The following is a 23,413-nucleotide window of genomic DNA, read 5'->3' on the forward strand; positions in this document are numbered from 1 at the left end:
TGCTTTCATCCTGGATGTTACTAAAACTTGTTTTTATAATCAGAATTAAAATGATAAAGTGGCAGTTGTAGAGCCACTGCCTTAGGCAGTTCAGCACGGTAGGCAGGGAAAGCAGGAAAGATTGTATTACGCCTTCAGGAAAGGAGAGAAAGGTTGTGAGACAGCAGCACCTCAGACTCCCTGAAGACGAAAAAAGACCCCCATGAGAAGTTTCAAGATTTATCGCTACAAACACACTCACACATGCAGATAATACAAAGTCTCTCACATGCACAAACACACATTTACACTTTAAGAGGACTTTACGGCACCTGGGTGGCCTGACAGAGATGACAAGGTGCTTATCAGCTCGAACCGGGTGAGCCAAAGAGACCAGAGCGAGAAAGCAACAAGATGAGAGAAAAAAGGATAGAGAGTTAGCAGAGGAAAGTGAGAGACACTGTGTGACAGACAGAGAGGGTGTGTGTGAAAAAGAGAGAGTCTGGAGTTACCCACCACTGACCTCAGGGGCGAGGGTTCCCTCATGCACACTACTGATAAAATGAAACCTTGACAACAGAAAGTGCAGATACATTTGGTGTAAAATACGTTTTTTGAAATGTGCCGATTTCAAATGTCAAGAGGTACCGAAGTGTCCAGTAAAAATGTGTGTGGACTGTGAACAACATCAGAAGGTAAATGACTGCAAATACTGGCAATATACTAAGCAAAATGTAAACAGCTTATAAGTTCTACATTAACCCAAGTAGAATCTTATTATGGTAGTGGGTCGTGTCAAAGGAGAGAAGGAAAAAAACAATGATAAATGCAAATAATAAAATGCAAGTAATCAAATAAATAAATAGACTTATTAGCCTCAATAGGAACGAGAACACACCCACCATATCTTCTGTTTTATAAAGACCGTGTATCCACATTACATTATCACATCTAAATGGAAGAAGCCATGACATGCACCAGGCTCAACACTAAGGAATTTTTTTTTTTTTTTTTTTTTTTTTTGTGCCAGTGGTTCTAATTTCTTATTGTCCTTATTCCAACATATTCACTGGCACCGGTCATTAGGCGCGGTCACTTTAGACAAAATGCATGGATACAGCATAGCAATACACATATGATTTCTTTCTCAACTGTGTAGATTCACTTAAGACATAAACGACTGTTTTCAAGGATACTCGCTAAGATGGGTATTCGTACTTGTCCATTCAAGCACAAGAAGACACAGAAAGAGACTACATTCGGGGCTCGTGCGTTGCCGGAGACACAGCTGTCTGTGTGTGTGGTGTGTACACAGAACACACAGAATCTAGTTGTTATTTACGTCTTCTTGCAACTTGAATGCTTTAAAATCGCTTGAATGCTCAAACTGGCAAGGTGGAACCTGTGACCTCTTCAGCAAAAGCCTTTCTCTAGCAAGCTCCCTGACCCTCTCTGCCTCTTGTTTTGATTGTGTTTCTTTCTTTCTTAGTCTTTTTGCTTTTTTTATTTTCTTCTCATTTTCCTTGAAATTTTCATTATTCCTCTTCCTCTCTCTGAATTCCCTTTGTCTTGCAGTATTAGGTTTTGCCATTGCGCTATAGGATGAGAGTTATATAGTATAAATACATTTTATTGTTGTTGCTTTTTTGGTTATTGTATATCGTTTTATTGGTTGTTGTATATTATTGTTTATTATTATATTAATTACTTTTATTAACATTGATATTGTGTAATAAACAAATCGTCAAAACTGAACTGATTCTTTCATTATACACAGGCCACAGTGTATATATATTGTAATTTATACACTTTTCTGAAAAAATCTAATTACTTACCATTTACTTCAAATAAAGTAGATAACGTTATTTATCCAGAAATAGAAGATCTGCAGTCACCTCAGAAATAACTCCTGTTGGTCAACACAGGGCGCGCGCGGGAAAGAAAGTGAGGGAAAAGGGAAAACGCGTCATCACGAGAGGCGTTTTAATTTAAGGTATTAAATTAATTATGGCGATATGTAAATCTTAATTATGTTGTCTTTATTAAAAATGTAATGATGTTCTCTTTATTAAACGTATTTTTACTATTTACTATTTTTTTTCTTTTTTTTTTTAATGTTACTAGAATTAATTGGTTTCTGAAATGTTCTGATATAGCCTACAGTAACAGAAGTAAATTTAATGTTTGCCAGTGATTTTAATAGCAACAGCATGGTGAACAAATATGAGCTGGTCACTTGCATGATTTAATATGAAGCATCCGTAACGGTCACATCCGTAACGCATATTTAAGGTTGTTTAGAGCAAGTAAGTGAGATGAATTGTCCATCATAATTAGCATGGACATATTTTGGCTTTGTATATGAAGTTTGACATTGTTTGTATTGATATTTATTATACAGTATAAACTTTATATTTAAATCGTTACGGATGTGACACAGCACTGAAGCTTCATGACTTCCTAAATATATCTCTTATAAATTTACAAGACAGTGCTTTCATAACAAAGTGAGTGTATTTATTTCTCATGCATGGCCCCATCTTTCTGCAAAATGCTTAGTGTTAACATAAAAGTATTAAAAAAGGTAGTCTTTGATCCCTCTTTTGAAAGCATGAAATATGGTTGACTGAAAATGTAACTTTTCTATCTTTGCAAACCTCATATGTGGTGAATAAACAAACCAATCTACTTAAAATTTCCATGACAGCACATCAATACAATAAAATACTGACCTTAAAGGACAACTTTGAAAGGGTTTTGTTATTTTGGTAAAAAAATAAAATAAAATCATGGCAAGGTGACAAATAAAATCATGACATTTGCATGGAATTGCTCAGTGGCACTATTGGGCAACCTGGGTCATTATTGTCGAGTCCTTATTGTTGAGCCCTGAGGCACTCATCCTCAAATTCCATGCAAAAAAGGTTAAAAGCAAATATGGACCACACAACATTAAAAAACAGTTCACTATAAGGATAAACTTGCTGTGTATTGACCATAATGTGTTTTGAGCTGTGAATAACTGGCTGAGAGCATGAAATTAAAATTTAGAAATCAAGAGAGATTTAGAAATCAAAGTTTGTCATGCATCTGTCCAAAGACACCAGGGGTGTATTCCAGAAAGCAGGGTTAACTTACCGTGAACTAAACCCTGAACTCTCGGTTGATTAACCCCAAACCTTGCTTACTCGAGGTATGTGGTTCCAAAAATGCGTCCGGGAGTAAGTTCATTCAACTCAGAGTATGTTCCTGGTTAAGACTCAAGACATTCTCAACAGAGCGACGAATCGACGAGTCACTATGGAAACGGACGCTAAGAAAAAGCGCGCCAAGCTGTTTCTTTCTTCTTCTTTTGTTCATTAGTTGTTTACATTCTTAGTGCATATCGCCACCTAATTGATGACCGTGATTTTTTTTTCCATGTAATCTTTAATCCTTGAGAATGTGAATTATATTTTTTTGTTTTTATGCTAATTATATATTAAGTCATATCAGATATGTATTTTGATTTAGAATTTAGACATTATAGAAAATCCATGTGTGAGATAATATAACATGTAATAATAAAATAAATAAATATTTATAAGTTAAACATTACCTTGTCATAGTGTTTTATAATTTATACAGATAACTCTTATATATGGCAATAAAAGAAATAATCATATTAGAATAATGTTACCTTATTTATTACTTATATTAGTGCTTCCTCATTAACATATCAAAAAAAAAAAAAAATATATATATATATATATATATATATATATATATATATATATATATATATATATATATATATATATATATATAATAATAAGCTATATTACATATTGTAATATTATATAATGCTGTGTGCTATCTGTCACGCCCACTGAAGGCTCGCTGAAGTGAACTAACCCTGGAACATAACCTGCTCCGGAGCAGGTTAAGTTCAGAGAGTGAGTTGCTATGACTACTAACATACCCTGAAAGTTACCTCCATTTTTGGAACCGAAAGTTGAGGTTATCCACTTACTTACTCTTAAACATACCCGGGTATGTCACATAACCTGCTTTCTGGAATACCCCCCAGCAATGCCAGATCCTTCAGCTCCACCCACTCGTTCACAGTCACTAGAATTCTGATGCACTTCACCTGTCAGAAGTCACAGTATAAAGCCACCTTCCCATCACCACTTCAGTGTCTGGTCTTTGTGTGTTTACATATGTGTATCAACTTACCTGGCTCCTTACCTTAGTACTTACCTGTTCATCAGACCCATTCCATTTGTCAGCCATCATCTTCTGTCTTTAGATCAGCCACAGCCTGCAAAGGAAAGCTTCAGTGACTGTTCAGTTAAGTCTCTGCTCAAGATTATTAGCTTGTTATCTCACCTGTGATCATCGCTCGCTCCTGAAGCCTTAAATAAAGCTCTGTGAGACTGTCATTTACCTGTGTTGTTTACTTCTGTTTGCTGACAGCGTCATGTTAATAATTTAGAAAATCATTGGATCATGCGGTTCATATAATATTAATGAAGTTTGATGTAAAAGAAAATGTTGTTTACTTGCACCAAACAACTTGGGACTGTATTGGATCATCATGTGATCCCCCCTGAGGCAAAACCCGTTGAGATTAGAGTGGAATAAACAATGAGATTAGTGATCCATAACTATAATCAAGCAAAATTATAACACCACGACTCTCTATTACAGTCTTTGTAACAAACTACATTTGACTGATTCTCATCATACCTTTCGGAATTTCCAGAAATGTTACATATATGAAAACAATATGAAATAGTTAAGCCAGCTTGTGTAAATATTTTAGTATTACTGTCATAAAGCCTAGAAATAACTCAATAAAACCCTGTGTTCCATGTAAACGAAACATTGTGTGTGGTTGCACACACAGCCACATTTAGATCTTATGAATTGCTCTGCCTTCAGGCAGCTCTCTTTCTAAAGCAGAAAGCTATATAAACAGACTTACCTTTCATTATCTGTCTGGGTCAATGAGCAGCTGCGGTCTGGCACTAGTACCCAATAAAAACTGGTACTGAATGAGACCACCAGGACCCTCGAACTGACTCATGCTGGCATATTGTTACATATTGCGTTGACACTACTCTCCTGAATGATCAGCCATAAATATAAATTAAAACTAAAGATTTAAAACCAGATAGAACTTAACTGCTTATGTGCATTTACAAACTAAATTATGCATTAGAAATTCTGAATTGGAGGTTCTGCTATCCGATTATCCCTTATTCAGACAATGTAAGGTTCTTTAAAATTAAAAGATTATTTTCATTTCACTTTTAAAAAGACATCTATTATACAATATAAAGCTTTGTTGCATTGGCATGCTCATTTTAACTCACCAACATTCAATTTGGACTGTAAAGGATTAGTTGGAATACCAGCAGAAGACATTAAAATGAGCTTCAGTTGTTGTAGGTCTAATCTTATTGCATATTAGTATTAAAGGCTATTGGGATCCTTGGCCAAGGATCCTATAGAGAGGAAATGATTTAATCACAGACTGCTGTTTCTACACAGAGTCTCACACTGTGCGTATAGAGTGTGACATTGAAAACGAGTGCAGAAGGGGAATAGTAAGGGCTGGTTTGAGAGAGCTGAAGGTCATATCAGAAGAGGAGCTCCGTGCACAGCTGCAGGGGTTATCGCACTGAGAGTGAGAGTGGCAGCAGGGAGCACATCTTTACACATTTAAAGCCACCTCAGTGGCTCCAGTAGGGATGAAGGTCAGCTGAGCCGAAAATGCATAAACATGCACATAGAAATGGAATAGACACGCAAATAAACTCATAGGTAACAGACACAATCGAATCCACAAAAAAGAGGATTTCCAAGATAAAACTATTTACAGAGGAAATTTTTGGAGGCGTAAAATATAAACCCAGAACACACTGTGATAAACACACCATAAATATACAAAGAGCAAGATTACCCCTAATGCTGTGATGACAATAATTATCTCTGTTATGAGAACATCAACAACTTCTATTTTCTGGATACAAAAAAGAAAAAATGATAACTGGTACAATGAATCATCCAACATCTCAGTTACATCCTGATCAGGTCAGAAACATGTTTGGATTCACTACTTTCTCCCCCTTGAGAATGTTATCATATATGTAGTAGTTCAGCAAAAAAAAAAAAAACACAAAAAAAAACCTAACACATTCACATTTTATGCACTCACAAACAGAGGTTAAAATATTATGATATTATCATAAAATATGATGAAATAATCATTATCCATCATTTTGAATTATACTTCATGCTGCACTTTTATCTGTCAGTAAAATATTGTAATGCTTGCTATTTAGAGTGTCATCATCACAAGAATTGCTGTGACAAGAGTTCTTTAAGTCTTAGCCAGTGTGAGTTCTTTGATTTCACAATAGACAAAATACCTCATTTATCACTGTGAATATGTTGGTCATTTCTAACATAAAAAGAACAAAAATGCTACTGTACTTACGTGGTAACCTGCATGTTACCTTATCATAAAGTGTAGGTAATGACATACTGTTCAAAAGTTTGGGTCAGCGTCAGGACAGGTTTTTTTTTTTTTTTTTTTTTTTTTTTTTTGCTGAAGGGGAAGGGATTAATACTTTAAGATTTATTGTTATATTATTTGTTTTTGTTATTTATATGTATTGCACCAAATCAGCATATTAGAATGATTTCTGAAGGATCATGTGCCGCTGAATACTGAAGTAATGACTGCTGAAAATTTTAATTTGCCAGTTTAAAACATTTCATTTTAAAATATATTAAAATAGAAAAACATTGCAACATTTCACAATAACACAGTTTTTACTGCATTTAACTGAATCAAATAAATGCAGGCTTGGTGAGACTAATTTCAAAAACATTAAAAATCATACATTCATATTATTTATATTTAACAAGGCAATATATATATATATATATATATATATATATATATATATATATATATATATATATATATATATATATATATATATATATATATATATATATATATATATATATCCAGTACAGACCAAAAGTTTGGAAACATTACTATTTTAATGTTTTTGAAAGAAGTCTCTTCTGCTCATCAAGCCTGCATTTATTTGATCAAAAATACAGAAAAAACAGTAATATTTTGAAATATTATTACAAATTAAAATAATAGTTTTCTATTTGAATATACTTAAAAAAAACAATTTATTCCTGTGATGCAAAGCTGAATTTTCAGCATCATTACTCCAGCCTTCAGTGTCACATGTAACATCCAGTCTATCACATGATCATTTAGAAATCATTCTAATATTCTGATTTATTATGAGTGTTGGAAACAGTTCTGCTGTCTAATATATTTGATGAATAAAAGGTTAAAAAGAACTACATTTATTCAAAATAAAAAAAAAATTCTAATAATATATATTCTAATAACATATTTTCTTTACTATCACTTTTTATCAATTTAACACATCCTTGCTGAATAAAAGTATTGATTTTATTTAAAAAAAAGAAAGGAAAAAAATTACTGACCCCAAATTACTGACAGTAGTGTATATTGTTTTTACAAAATATTTATATTTTAAAAACATAGCTCCTTTTTTTTTTTTTTTTTTTTTTTTTTTTTACTTTTTATTCATCAAAGTATCCTAAAAAAGTATCACATGTTCTGAAAAAATATTAAGCAGCAGAACTGTTTCCAACTTTGATAATGAATCATCATATTAGAATGATTTCTAAAGGATCATGTGATAATGATCCTAAACATTCAGCTTTGCATCACATAAATAAATGATAATTTAAAAGTATAATAAATTTAAAAACAATTATTTTAAATTGTAATAATATATCACAATATTACATGTTTTTTCTGGTATTTTTGATCAAATAAATGCAGGCTTGATGAGCAGAAGAAACTTCTTTCAAAAACATTAAAAATAGAAAATGCAAAAGCCATCCTCAAACAGTATTAAAAATATATATATATATATATATATATATATATATATATATATATATATATATATATATATATATATATATATATATATATATATATTATTTTCAAAATGTGTTTTTATAAGTATGAATTGTTTGAAAAAATAAGGCATTTCCACAGTTGTGGGAACATTAACTTTTGTATCTAAAGTTAATTTATATGAAGAATTTTATAGTGTCAAAATGGCAAAATGCATTTTGAAATATCCGTCACTGTTTTTAAAGAGACCCATAAAAGCCATATGTGAATGTGATACAAGCTCATACAAACTATCTAATCTACACTAACACAGTCTCCAATGCTCCTAATCAAAACACACTTACAATCAGCCATTGCACAGCAGCAGCCTGATAAGCACCAAGAAATCACTGTGCAGCCTGATACATACTAACATAATGCTCAACAGACTTATATACAGCAACACACAGCAGAGCAGCAGCAGTCCAATACATATTTATGTCTAACAAAGCAGCATTAGGCTGATACAGCCAGGCAGAAGCATTCCGACTGCAGTTTGTGCATGAGGAACACTGAGGCCCATACGCATATCAATGTGGTCGATCACTCTGGCGAAGAAATCTGAAGTCACACTGTCTAAATATAGAGCCAGGGTTTATGTAAGTCTAGGTGAATAACTCCTTTCCACAGATTCCACACACACCCGCCCTCTCTTTCTCTCTCTCTCCACCTCGAATCATATCTCAATAACCTACGGTTGTTAAAAATATAATCAAACAGCTCTGATATATTTCAGTCATATCTGAATGGTATGTAAACACATACACATACTTGCATTGACATTGTCTTTGGCTTTAATAAACAAGAAGTTTTACATCTTCGTTTCTCGCAGCATACAAACATTCACTGGAACGCTCACTCCTGTGCTGTGTAATCGCTATATTCAGCCATGTAGGAAATTGCTCTTAGTGAGGGTGGGTGATAGGGTGTAATATCTGTAATGACATACTGTGGCAGCACTGCTGTCAAACATATTAACCTGATTACACTCACACTAGCCCCATCAAACAGGAATGGCAAAATCTAGTATAAGTACAAGTATAAGTGCTGCTTGAATATATAAAATATTTAGACTTCATTACCCCCCTAAATATATTCGTTCATGTGAGATAATAACTGAGACTCTGCTAATGTAAAACTAAGTTAGATTTGTGTGTCCTCTGCTACTTTGGGAAAATGTGATTATTTCCTCAAGTGTTTGAGTGGTCAGCTTTGAAGAGGTCCAGCTGATGAGAGTAATAAAATACTGCTAATCATGTCTTAATAAGAAGGATAAGGCAGGTATACTGAAAAAAATAAAATGGTGTAGGGTTTACATTGAAACTATTTTTGACTAGTATTGCTAGTAAATTGTTTAAAAGAACACCACTGAGTTAAACGTGCAATTTTGAAATAGAAAAACTGAAATAGTATTTTGTGTATTAAGTGTATTCCAAAAATGTTTGTACAAAAAGTTGTCAATAAAGCCATGTGAGTTTTTCAGAGCAGAATTATACTATGCTTCAAACAACTGCTCCAACTGATGAATTCAATCTTTACTCACTCTTATTGCAACTCTCTTGCTGTCACTCAAGACATGCATACAAATACGTAGATAAACACATATCAGAGTGAAGGAGGGGAGGACAAGGCCAAGGAGGAGAGGAGAAATGCAGAGGGAAGCTAGAGGTCTCGAGACAAGGCTAAAAATATCTGGTTGCTGAACTCAATGCTTTCACGCTTTCATGAAGCTCTCTCTCTCTCTCTCACACACACATACACACACAAAGACAGACAGAGATCCGAACAAGCAAACAGTCATCTGGTCTGAAGTTTCTGTCTGAGACATGTATAAAGCAAGGTGGTTTACAAACATCTTCATCTCACTGATGCAACAAACAAAACAGATAATCACAATCTCTATATTAGTACATGAACCTGCAAAGAGCTGAACAAAGGAATTTTTAGTGTGATGGTAATATGGCACTAAGTGAAACATGGAAGAAAGAGAAATGTGCATGTCTTAAAAGAAATACCAGTACTTTACAAAGCAGCCATTGCAACATAAATTAAAAGATTTAGGTGTAAGGCTTTGGTTATACAAAATATTGCAATGTGTTGTTTTCGGTAGCCTGTGAACAAGAATCAAGACATGCAGTCACTGCACAAAGTCAAGTTTAAATTGTTAAATATATGTTAAAAAAAAAAGAAAAAAAAAGACAATGCTATACAAATTTTCAGTATTAAAAGACACCTAAGAAAGAAGATCAATAGCACATGCAAATACTGCAATGATATCATTGCTATTGTTTACATTTCTAATGTTCTTGCATTAATATAAATGTTTAGATACTTTATTACTGGAAGAGTTAACAACATTTCCATTAAATATTACAAGCTGAAAACAAAAACGTATACATAGATGAACCATTCAAAACCAGATTAATAACATGCATATTATCTTTAAATTTTCAAAAATATAGGCCAAATTCCTCCGTGTGTGTTGCTAGGTTTCCAGAAACAATTATGTGGAGCATCATTTTAGACCACAGTGGATGATCAAACCAAACAAACAAAAGTCCTGTTGCTTGTTGCAAGTGTTAAGAAGAAAAATGACTTAGAAATATATCTAAGTCCTTGTCATTTTACTGCATGGGTGTCCAAACCTGTTCCTCAAGGGCCACTGTCCTGCAGAGTTTAGTGCCAACCCTAATTAAACTCACCTGAACCAGCTAATCAAGGTCTTAGAAACTTCCAGGCAAGTGTGTTGGAGCTGGTTGAAACTAAATTCTGCAGGACGTCGGCCCTCCAAGAACAGGTTAGGACACCCCTGCTTTACTGCTTGGCATCTGGTTAGGACACAGTGTGGTCACCTTCAACAGGAATCCACTCAATCTGGAATTTCAGGCTGCAAGTTTTCCCCATTCAGATAATGCCACAGGTTCAAGTTGCAGATTAGCCATGGTTTGATCAACAGAGAGATGTTTGGTTTGAAAGTGACTTCTGTGTGAGCTACATGCCACCAAGCCAACAGTTGGTTGTTGCTCAATGTTGGGCCAGCATTAAGTGTCTGTCAGCTCAGTTTTTACACTGTCTATTTTGCAATGAACGCCAGTTGAGGAAGTTGAATCAGCGATGGGCAGTCAGTGACACAGATCATTCTGATTGGCTGTTCAACTTAGCTAAACAGTGCATGAAAAGAAAAGCAATGAAAGCAAGCAAATGACGAAGTCAAGATCACACATACCAACACATACTTATCTAACTTTACGTCATCTTACCTGAACATTCCAAAATGCTTATATTGTCACAACGACATGACCATCTGGAATGAATAGTGATCAACATGACTTGTGTTCAAAATTGTAAGCCAGCATTGCTTTGTTCATCGTTGATTTCCCTTTTTCAATCACAAATATAGACTATCGATATTAGCTGATACAGACTTTTTTTTTTTTTTCACACAATCAGGGAATGTACATGCTATTTGGCTGTTGTCTGTAGTCTTCACAGTGTGCTGTGACGATCCAAGGGACTGTAGTACTTTATTTTGTCCAGCAGGTGTTTTGGGTAACACTTTTTGTGTCTTCAGGTTAAGTGCTGTGACGCAGGTGTGGAGAATTGATTGTGATTAACCATGCTGCTTATAAAATGCTGGCTTTCTCAGCCTCGAGGGAGGAAGAGATTGGGGCTTGGTCTCTGCTGGTCTTGCTGTTTGGTGGTCATGCTGACTTTCTCACGCTCTCCAGTCCAAGGCTTGATGTTGTTATTTTTTGTATCTTTATATTTGATCTTTTACTTTAATGTAGTTATGTCTGTTTTCTGATTAAAATACATGTGTAAATTTGATTATGGTGTATGGACTCTCCATTCATGTTGCTACTCCTTGAGCCAAGGGGTCATAAGAGTGCTCAAGCACAACTTTTTAAACAGGGCACATGCGACACAAGAGTTTTGTGTGTCACAGGCTGAAACCATTTACAAATAGCCTTAAATGTAAATCATAGGGTTAGGTGATTTTCTTGTTTTTACTAATTTTCCAAATCATGTTTTTCTAGGCCAAGCAACGTTTCCACAAGCAAAAGAAGACAAAGGTGCAAACAGCAGGGAGGAGAAGGGCAATAAATGAAAGAGACCCTGGAAGAGAGAGCAATAGCAAGAAAGCAGTGACAAGGGAGGCAGTAATCTGGTCGTCATGGTATCCAAATCTCTGCACTTCTCCGGGGAGATGACCTCTGACCTCTGATTAACATGCACACACCTGAGACTCAGCAATACAAACAAACACTCAGACAAAGAGCAAGAATGTGTCTTTCACTCGCATACATACACCATCTATATGTCTCCATCAAACTGTCTCTAATGAGTAATCATACAGATACACAACACAAAGAAACATACAGCAGTCTCTAAGTGCATGTGTATGGTTGCTCGAGTTATGAGAAGAGACTGCTGGGACAGAATTTCAAGCTAGAGTACCAAAAATTGCATTTATTGCATGCCTGGGACCAGCATCCAAAACACAACATGGCTGCTCTTCATCTGGTCCTTTCAGCAGGGTCACATCAGGCAAAAGAGCAGACATGCAGCTCACTGAATAAATTCTTAATGCTGTCCAATTCTGAACCAAAATGCACTGTAGACCTCGTGGAAGCCTGTGTACACCATAATCCAAGGTGTCAGGATTTCATATAAAGCCATGGTAACCCCCAAAAAACATCTTGTATTTGCTTAGTTACAAATGAGACCTGTTTGTCTTCCCACCTGTCTGCACATGCTGTTATTTGTTAGCCATAACCCAAGGACTTTCACGAGGTTGCATTATCTTACATCAGATTATATGATAAGGAGCCAGACACAGGCTAAGGGTACATTGGTGCTACTGCAGTAAATTACAGCCACCGAGGTCTATTGACACGAGAGTAAGAGGATCTGATGAGACCGAGTCAAGTGCAGCGGGACGTGAAAGACAGACTGTGATAGGAAGATGCAGAGAGGAACCGAATGCTGAAAAAAAAAAGAAAGCTTGATCCAGAAAAGGTGGAATAGTAAGAGTTTCGGCAGCGTACAAAAAGGTTGACGATAACAGAAAGAGAGAGCCAGAAAGGCCAGCAGCCCTTAATAACTGTGGACACACACCCCCCCACCCCCCGTATCACTGAAACAAGCAGCTCTTCTCCTATCAGCCAGCAAAGCAGCACATCATGCTAGGAGCCTCCAGCAGCACCACCCAGGAAAAAATCCCTCTCTCCATCCCACCACTGTAGCCTGAGTGTCCAGCGGCTACAACCACGGTCAGGTCTTGGACTTGCTTCTTTCTGCCTCCCAGCTTTGCACAGAATAAATGAGTCGATTACACCCTTTTGATCAGAGCCAAGGGCAACAAGGCACTCCCGCTTTGCATACGCTGTAACACGAGACAGGCGTCTGAATGTCCTCCCAGTCTGGGTTTTGAATCTAAACCACTGCTTAAAATAACAGTCCATCACTATTATGGGTTTTAACATGGATAAAGGAGACAGGATTTGAATACTATTTTGAGAAATGCCTTTTTAGATATCAATAACAGCTTTATAGACTTCATAAAGGCGCACTCCTTTCCGGAAGAGTTGGGTGAGAGGGTCTGTGTAAGACTCAGACCTCTGAGCTCCAGTGGGGTTTGAACACACAGTCATCCATCTCACTTAGACTCAGCGCTGCACCCATGCACCCGACGTAACGGATGGGTCCCATTATCGCCTTACTCTCTCACTGCCACTAAACACATTTCTCTACACTGGTTACTTATTCCATTTGTTTTTCCTGTCAGGACTCTGACACTGTCACTCCATCCGTTTAAATGGATAATGCATATGCAGTCATTTTGCGTAACTGTGGGAGAGAAAAAGAAAGAGGCAGACAAAGAGAAAAGAGCAAGTCAAATGTTAGTTTTCAGATCTTTAGTACTGTTAAAACCACAGTGACTATGAGGCACAGACAAGTAGAAGAGAATGTATTGGCACTCTTGCACATAGTACAGAGCGTTCTAATGCCTATAACAATATTCAGTTTTGACAGGAATGGGAAAACTGGGCAGTGAAGGATAGAAGTAGTGTGTTCAATGAATTGTCAATAATGAAACATTTTCCCAAAAACTTTCAGTAGGCAAAAAAAAAGTTTTTAAAGTTGTGAGTTTTGAAAATTACATGTGATCTAGGACCTTGATACAGTGCATGCAATTGTAAAGGCTTAATTTCTATCCTTCACAGCTTAATTTTTTGATCAGATAAAATTCAATATGGCATCTACCCAGACTAAGGTCTATGATGTTGTACAAAATTTACAGCCTATTTCTATTTCTATGAGAAATAGGTATGATTTTTACAAATACAGAAAGTGTGTTACAAATGGCCAAAAGCAATAAAAAATACATAAAAATAAAACCATTGATGCAAATATAATAACTTGTTTAAGGTTTCCCAGTGGCATTTAGTGGTTTTTTCAAGACCATATTTTGTCAAAGAGGTAAAAATTATAACGTACAGCTTTAAATCTTTTTTTCTGCATAGCTTTTAGGCAGTGGAAAAAAAAAATGAACTAATGAGGATAAAACATTCCTATCATTATCTACAATAGAATTCAAACATTCTTTTTTTTCCCCACTATACTCTTTTTATGGGATATAAGAGAAATATGTATCAAATACAATTAAAAAAAAAAGACTAAACATTAAGACCGCCCCTTTCCTCAAACTGGCTGCCATCTGATTATCATAGTATTTAAAAGAGCATAAAATGAAGGAATCATCATACTGATTGGTCCATTAACTTAAATTTCCGCTCCTTAAGTATAGTAATTAGTATAATCGTATATATGCTTTGATAAACTGGTCAGAATGATATAGCTTATTCTAGTTTGAAAGACATTTCATTGTTTATATATTTAAAAAATAACTCTACAAACAAGTTATTTATTCCCACAACAAAGAATTCCTCAAGCATCACACATCACAGTATCTCTTACACAAGAGTGAGTATTATATAATTTATGTGATGATAGAGGCAGGCAGCTAATCACTTGTCTTGCCCCTTGCCTGTACTGCTGTGGCAGGAACTGCAGATGATGATTTAGAGTAAATGCCACCGTCTGACCTCTGTGAATGGTAAAACATGCTAATAACCACTGCACATCTCTACGCACATGCCCAGTACAGACCGTCCTTCCCGATTATGCATGTCCGCTATCAACACTCAGAATGTCAGCTCTCCATGGAAACCAGACGCCTGAAAAGCACCCGGTCAATGACAGAAGACATTCCATGGCAATGAATTAACATCCAGTAGAACAACAAATCGATCAAAGGAAACACAAACACAGAGACAGAACAGTCCCAGTATTTGGCAATCTGCTATTATGAGTTTGTGACAAAATGAATATTTGTGTAAAGCAGAAATGTAACCTATTCACCTTGGAGAGAAATGCACATTCCTGAATTAATAATTTAAAAAAAAAAAAATTGTGTGGCATTATAATAATCATAGTGGGTCAGTTATTCAAATACAAATTATTATTATTATTATTATTATTATTATTTATTTATTTTTATATTATTATTATTATTTATTTTATTTTATTTTTTTGCATTTAGAGGCAGTTTGGCAAAGATGTCCTTAATTCAAAATTTTCTATGGTAGAAAAGTCCAAAGAGGTAAGGTAAGTATAATCACTAGAAATAGTATAAGTATGTGATATCATGGCATTTCCATTCAACATAAAGATCTTGAGCCCTGTTTTGGATAAAAGAATCTGCTACAATAATGTAAATGTACTTAGCCTGTAGTCCATAATACATACTTCAACTCTCATACCTGTCAAAAGTTAGCTGATACTTGGGCTGTTTTAGCTCTGTTGAGAAATATGTGGAACGGAAATAGAATTGTTCTTTCATGGTTCATCAGTCCCCAATACTGTATTAACCTTTAGACAGCTTGAATTTGCAATAATTAAACTATTATATATAATCTGCATTTTAAATACTTTTAAATACAGTTTCTTAAATCTGTTCATAGTAGAAAATACATTTATTCTCAAAAAAGTAAATTAAATGTGTGTGTGTGTGTGTGTGTGTGTGTGTTTGTGTGTGTGTGTGTGTGTGTGTGTGTGTGTGTGTGTGTGTGTGTGTGTGTGTGTGTGTGTGTGTGTGTGTGTGTGTGTGTGTGTGTGTGTGTGTGTGAGTGATCTATTCTTCAGTGTCAAAATAATTTAATGGCTTTCCTACCAGAACAACTATAGTTTTAGGTTTAAACATTCAATTAACTTAATTAATTAGAATAAGCTAATATTAGCTACAAAAACTCTTACCACTGAAATCCTGCACAGGCATCTTTGGTTCTCTCCCTTTTTTGATGGCAATGAACAAATCCATTTTATAACCCCTCTTATAGTTCCTCCTCTTTTGTAAGGTTCATGTATTGTCTATGACACATGACCTATAAAATATATTGAATATAATATTTGAATTGTACGAATGCGCGCCTATTTCTGTAGAGGTCACAGAACGAGTCAGGCTAGCGTGGGGGATTATATAATTAAAATATGATGTTTTAACCTAAAGCACTGAAAGAGGTGCAGAAAACACGGGCAAATTAGAGACGAAAACAACAGCCGGCTGCCAATCACTGCAAGATAACGACAGTGATGTAGTGCTGAAGGAACAAGTTGAAGTTGGGACACTGAACAAAATAAAGTGCATACTTTTAAGTGCATATGTTGACTTTACTGATCATGTATAACTACACTTTCAGCTGTATAGAGTGGAATAGGGATACGTCAGCTTTACTCCAGTGTAAAAAAAATAAATAAACTAAAAACTAAACACACGTTAATTTGACATTGATATACCAGTTGACACTTCAAAGGTTAAAATCAAGGCACTGAACAGGCATATAGCATATCCAGTTTACATAAGAAAATCTGTGCAGTTGTGCTGGCTATTCATCTCCCAAGCCTACAAAGCCAAGAGGTGTTGAGATCTGAAGTGTGTATTTTAAAAGATTTCTTTAGAAGTACAGGAAATATTCAGGGCATTGACTTCTTCCTTTTGAAGTAAGTTGGTGTACATTTTCATTGTCAATGGATGGATTAATGATGTGGTCTTGAGAATGTTCTCTCAAGGTCAGACTTTGTGTGCCACCCGTCAAAACCTCACATAAAGTTCTTTTGCAACATTCCCAGGGCTAAAAAAAGAGAGAGACATTACTATCAGTTCATCTTTTTGCTCCTTACAATGAAAAACAATTGCAATATAGACTGAATGTTATGGAAAATCACTGATATTCTGTTGAAGATACTCATGTCATATTAAATTTTACAATACACTGTACTGTCAGTCTAGTGGTAGTACATTTTCAACAAATCAAGTGAAGTGACATACAGCCAAGTATGGTGACCCATACTCAGAATTTGTGCTCTGCATTTAACCCATCCAAAGTGCAGTGCACACACACACCGTGAACACACACACGGAGCAGTGGGCAGCCATTTATGCTGCGGCACCCGGGGAGCAGCTGGGGGTTCGCTGCCTTGCTCAAGGGCACCTCAGTCGTGGTATCACCGGCCCGAGACTCAAACCCACAACCTTAGGGTTAGGATTCAAACTCTCTAACCTCTAGGCCATGACTTCCCTTGAAATCAATAATATCAAAGTGATATTTTTTTAAATGAAGCTTTATATAAATTACAGTTTAAGCTATTTTTATAGCTTTCCAAATAGGTTCCCCATAATTAAAAAAAAAAAAAAAAAAATGCCTTGCACATCAGTTATTTGACGTAAAGTGAGTATCATGACTACATTTAAGACTTGTTGATTTACTGTAATAATTCATTCATGTTTCCTACACATCAGGAAATTGTTGAATTGTGCCGTTTAGTTTCTCATGCACTAAATATTTTATTCATGTCATGAATGACCTTTTTTAAACTGGCAGTGGGACTTCATATTTTAACATGTTTGTATGATGGAACACCTGATGGAATTAATGCTTTTGTTTCATTCTGAATGTTCTCCATCTGTTCTGTCATAATGAATCAAAACTAAATGTAAACACAAAAGAGGTTTCTGCCTGAACACATTAAACAGGTAAAAAAAGTAAAAGATGCTTAGTTTATCTGTGAAAACAAGTTTTATTTTATATGCCAACAGCTATAGCTAGTGAATTTGCTTTAGTTACAAACCAGACCTAAGAACATGATGTTTTATTACAGAAAGGTAGTAGGAAAAATAAAATGGAGAAGCTCATGGCAATTTATTGTGGTTGTGCTCCCTCTAGTGGTTTAGATAGGCAGTGCCACATCAAATTCATAAGGCTGATTTGACATAGAAGTGATAATAGTGTGATAGAGATACTCCATACTGAGTAAGTGAAAATTGTGGGATAACAGAGCTGGATAAGTGGCAGAAACCTTATTCAAGTGTTGATTAGTCTACTTTCTACTTAATTTCGATCCCATGGATCCTGCCCTCTCCTTCAAAGAACATATATTTGTACTTCTCAGCGCCTTGACGGTTAGGGAAGCGAATCTGAGAACCATCAGAAAGAGTCATCAGGAACTCCTCATTGGTGAAAGTGATTTTTATCTGAAGGAAGAAAAGAGACCGCATGTTAATTAAAATCCTGATATAAGGGGCCATTAAATTTCATCCACAGCCCATTTATTATTATTATCATCTTTACGTTTATGCCTAAAGCGCAGTTTCATTAAGATATACATGAGTCTTGCCTGGAACTCCTCGTTCGGATTAAATGGAAAGCTGGCCTCTCTGTGCTCCTCACACCATTTGCCGTCCTGGAATGAATTGCACACTATAATGCGCTGGTCACCATGGGCGTCAAATCGAGGGTTCATGTGTAGAGCGATGTCCTCGGCGCTGTGACCAATGTTAATGGCAAAACTGCAAAAGAGCAAATGGGGAGATAGGACTCCTGGTGCTTTTAAAGTCCTGAATTTGAGAAGTTGCTTTGTGGAGACTTACTTTGTGGAATCAGCACTGGGGACTCCCGTGACAGTCAGAGTCTGTCCCGTCTTAAAGGACATATTCTGCACAAGCACACCCTGTTAGAAACAGAGAGAGCTGAAGTTACTCTTTATTCTGCATGATTTGATTTTCTTTTTGTGTATCTCACACAGTACTGGTATGAATAGCCGAACACGTGTATCCACTTAAATTTGACTTGTACAGCTGGGCACTGTGCCTGGTTTTCCATATACGACCAAAGAGAGACTGTAGCTGTAATGATGGAGTGGACAGAATCAGCCTCACAAAAGCAGTGCTGTTAAGTTTTCCTATGCGTTGAAAGGAAAATCCTAGTCCGATGGTGAAAGGCAAAGAGCCAGACTTGAACTTTCAAAAAATTTCTGATGTGGCACAGTTGCTCTGTCGGAAAACCTCTGCATGGGTTCTGTCTGAAAAAAAGGTACAAAACTGTCCCTGGGGCGGTACCCTTTCAAGACATAGTAATTTGTACACTTTAAGTACTTTAAAAAGTACCATTCAGGGGTAAATTTAGCTTTTGTACTTCAGGATACTACCACAGTTACAGTTTTGTACCCTTTTTCTGAGAAGATGGATACAAGAGCTATCTTTTAATCATTCAATCTTTCAAAATTAGTGGCCATGCCATCTCTGAGATATCTGGTGCAAGTTTAGAAGCCAAGTTGAGTCAACAGCTGCAAGATCACAAGGCCTCTGTATGTGATTCACAGCTGTCGAGGAAAGTAGATTTTTATAGCTGTTGTAATGATAGCAGAAGAGAGAGGCTACAGCTGGCTGAATAGTGGAGAGAAAGGAGGGTCAAAAAAGAGAGATATGGAAAAGAAGGGGAAAAGTTGCTTATACTGAGAATGGGAAAGAACAGATGTGTAACAGAGGTGAATTCTTTCCACATTAGTCAGTGTGAGTAACAGTAAACCAGCTCTGAGGCAGAAGCTGCTGCAGAACGACACTCTCAGAGCAGTGTGACCTGCCTCATACTTTCTTTCTGAACTTTCTAAACTGCTTATTCTAACTGCAAAAGGGAAGCTGGGTGGATAAGCAAAAGTTGAGAATGAATGAGTCATGCTGCTTTCACTGAGCTTTAGCAAGAAAGTGAGCTAAAGGTCTCCTTTTCAATGCCCCTGGGTACTGTATGGTTTCAGGCCATAGGTGGGCATGAATTGGCCTTTATCTGCTTCACCTGTAGAAATGCCAGTGGACTGAACATGTTAAGGTAAGATGAATTACCCTAAAATGTTGAAGGGTTACAGACTGACTACGTGTATTGCAAACACAATAGCCAAGGCTACAAAGCTAACCTCTGTCCTGAACTTATTCACTTTATGTTATTTGATTATTGCTGCGGTTTTTCCCAATGAAAAGGCACATATATAAAACTTAACTTAATGAAACTCCAGTCATGAGTGTCGCATGATTCACCAGAAATCATTCTAATATGCTGATTTGGGGCTCAAGAAACATTTATTATTATTAATCACACTTGAAAATGGTTGTGCCACTTAATATTTTTGTAGAAATCGTGATACATTTTTGTTGAGCATTATCTGAAGTTCAACATTTCATTGAAACATGTATATTTTTGGTAACAATGTAAAAGTCTTTACTGTCACTTTTGGTCAATCATTGCTGAATAAAAATATTCATTTATTTAATAAAAACTTTTGGACTGTATGTACATATGTCGGTCTTAAGGATCTGCAGTCCTGGTTTTCTTGTCACATAATTATGCCACACTGGAACTGATTTTGGGTTTTGAAAAGTATTTCAGAAATTAATAAACAGCTACAGTGGGTATAGAAAAGAACAACTCCCCTTTAAAATAATCACATTTTGTTGCTTTGCAGCCTGAAATGAAGTCTGGCATTTTTTTTGTTTTATTCAGCTGTATTTATTTACTCACTGCAAAAAAGATATTACACCAGCATGTCAGAAACTTTTAAACTCGGTCAGGTGTAGATAATCACCTTCTCGATGGCACACAAAGCCATTTGACTTTCAGCTGTGATCAGCTGTGTTCATTTTGATGGGCTCAGCATGAAAAGAGCTTTCCTTGGTAGTGCAACTGAAGCAAACAATCAACTATGGGTGACAAGACACTGTCAAAGGATTTCCAGGATAAAGTTATGGACAGGCACAAGACAGGAGACAGATACAATAATAGTAATAGTAATAATAATAATAATGATAATTATAATAATAATAATAAATTCAAAGGCGTTATCAATGCCTAGAAGCACAGTAAAGTCTATTATTTAGAAGTGGAAGGTATTTGGTACAACACAGACCCTGCCTGGATCAAGACATCACTCCAAACTGAATGAAAAAGCCAGGAGGAAATTGTGTGCATGTGACAACATCACAAATTTTGCACAAATGCAGTCACGACTGAGCTTTGCCAAAACATCTTGAAGATTCTGAGGCAGATGAGACTAAAATTATATTATTTGGCCTCAACACCAAACAATATGTCTGACGGAAAACCAAAACAGCTCACCATCCACATAACAGCATTCCTCCAGTAAAGCATGGAGGTGCTAATGTCCTGTTCTGAGTGTTTCTCTGCAGCAGGGACTGAGCACTTGTCAGGATAGAAGGAAAAATGAATGGAGCTAAATACAGTCAAATTCTTGAGGAAAATCTGCCAGAAAATTGTCGATGGGAAAAGGTTTACCTTCCAACATGACAAAGACCCAAAGCACACAGCAAAACTGAGCACACAGTGGTTGAAGGAGAAAAAGCTTAATGTCCTTACATGGTCCAGTCAGAACCCAGACTCAAACCCCACTGAAAATCTGTGGTATAACTTGAAGACTGCAGTCCACAAACAGTCACCATCAAATTTAACTGAACTTAAGCAGTTCTGCAAAAAAGAGTGGGCTAATATCGCAAAGTCTAGATGTGCAAAGTTAGTAGAGACAGATCCCAGCAGACTAAAGACTGTAAATGCAGCTGGATTAAAAAAAAAAAAAAAAAAAAAAAAAAAAAAAGAGATTATATTAAAGGGGGATGATTCTTTTCTATACCCACTGTATACACATTTGTCTCACTATCACTTTTTTTAAAAGGAAATAAATACACATATAAATATAAATAAATATAGTATATAACATTATAACATTATGGTACAACATTATGATAGAAATGGATGATGGAATTAACAACACTGCTGCATTAAAGTAAGTGCACTCAAGATATAAGGAGGTCACACCCATGCACAATACACGTGGGGGTGCTTCAGTAGACAGTATTTTATAACTAAATAATGCACCAATTAGACAACATACTGTACAGTATCAATAGCCATAAACACCAGACTTCAGCTGCACGAGCACATATGAGTTATTTGTGTTATATTAAGATATAGAGAAGACATTCGAACATATGCTGTCTTAACTATAAACAAATCTTAAACACACCGTTTGACATAAAACTAAAGAATAATGCATCGACGATGTGTTTTAAAAATTACTCACGCTCATTTTGGCTTCCTTTGAGACACAATGAAGTGAAACGAAGTGTCTGGGAGAAAAAGTTGAGTTGAGTGGAGGGCTTCTTATGTCCAGGGCGGACTAGAGGCTAGATGACCATGTTTATTTCAGCCAATTGGGTTGCTTTGCCTACTGTATCTCGACCAATCATAAAAAGGCATGTGGATTTACTATATGCAATCTATTTCTAGACATGTCCTGGTAATACGCTATAAATACATATGAATAATTAAAACAAACGACCATAACCACAATGAATGCTGGTGTACGTTGCGAACAGAACATTAATGAATGTAATTATGCGCTTGTAGCCCATAACTAATCTACTTATTAAAGCTTAATTGAAACAACTGGCTTCAGTTTTCAAGATGATTAAATGCGTGATATAATTAACATGCTATGAATTGGTTGCCATTTTTAACACGTTGTAAAATATATTGATCATGTAATGAAAAAAAGTCACGATGAGTTGGAATCAGAGGTGATGTATTTGTGGTCAGTGTGCAGCAGTATTATTTTGGAGTTGCTGACATGAGGGTGTGGCACTGACAGTTTGCGCTGCTTTGTGAAACTGACGAGCATTTGAACACGACAGTGTGGTTTGCTTATTAATCTAAACTGTACACACAAGAATTTCAACACATTAACAGTTCGGTTCATTCATTCATTCATTCATTCATTCATTCTTATATAAGCGAAGTCTTAGACTAACAACAAAAGTTTTGCATAGGGCTCCAGGATGTCTTAAGACTTTCACGAAATAGCCTTCTGACCGCAAACTCAGGAAATCCTTTAGAGAAGTGAGCAGCTCATGGGGACCACTGAAGGGTTATGAAATATGAAAGAAACAATGTCATCTGAAATGTTTTGTCATCTGAAAAATAGGCAATAAAATGTTTTGGCAGCCGCAACCTCAAATAG

The 23,413-nt window shown here is 35.9% G+C and overlaps 1 protein-coding gene across 1 annotated transcript; it reads right to left on the bottom strand.

The window, feature by feature from the left end:
- Positions 1-18,113: 18,113 nt before the first annotated feature.
- On the bottom strand, positions 18,114-22,631 carry LOC109057907 (beta-galactoside-binding lectin-like). Its single transcript, XM_019075134.2, has 4 exons — positions 22,478-22,631; positions 18,984-19,063; positions 18,731-18,902; positions 18,114-18,587 (listed from the first exon to the last, which is right to left on the bottom strand). The coding sequence occupies exons 1-4, from the start codon at positions 22,481-22,483 to the stop codon at positions 18,441-18,443; spliced, it is 405 nt and encodes a 134-aa protein (XP_018930679.1). The 5' UTR covers positions 22,484-22,631; the 3' UTR covers positions 18,114-18,440.
- Positions 22,632-23,413: the final 782 nt, after the last annotated feature.

This window comes from Cyprinus carpio, chromosome A3 (genome assembly GCF_018340385.1).
Source record: "Cyprinus carpio isolate SPL01 chromosome A3, ASM1834038v1, whole genome shotgun sequence".
In the NCBI taxonomy this organism is placed as follows: Eukaryota; Metazoa; Chordata; class Actinopteri; order Cypriniformes; family Cyprinidae; genus Cyprinus; species Cyprinus carpio.

Excerpts from the sequence above, each read along its gene's own strand:
- LOC109057907 (XM_019075134.2), bottom strand. Across the intron at positions 18,903-18,983 it reads CCCAGTGCTGATTCCACAAA|TTTTGCCATTAACATTGGTC; the intron begins GTAAGTCTCCAC and ends GCTCTTTTGCAG. Across the intron at positions 18,588-18,730 it reads ATCCGAACGAGGAGTTCCAG|ATAAAAATCACTTTCACCAA; the intron begins GCAAGACTCATG and ends TTCTTCCTTCAG.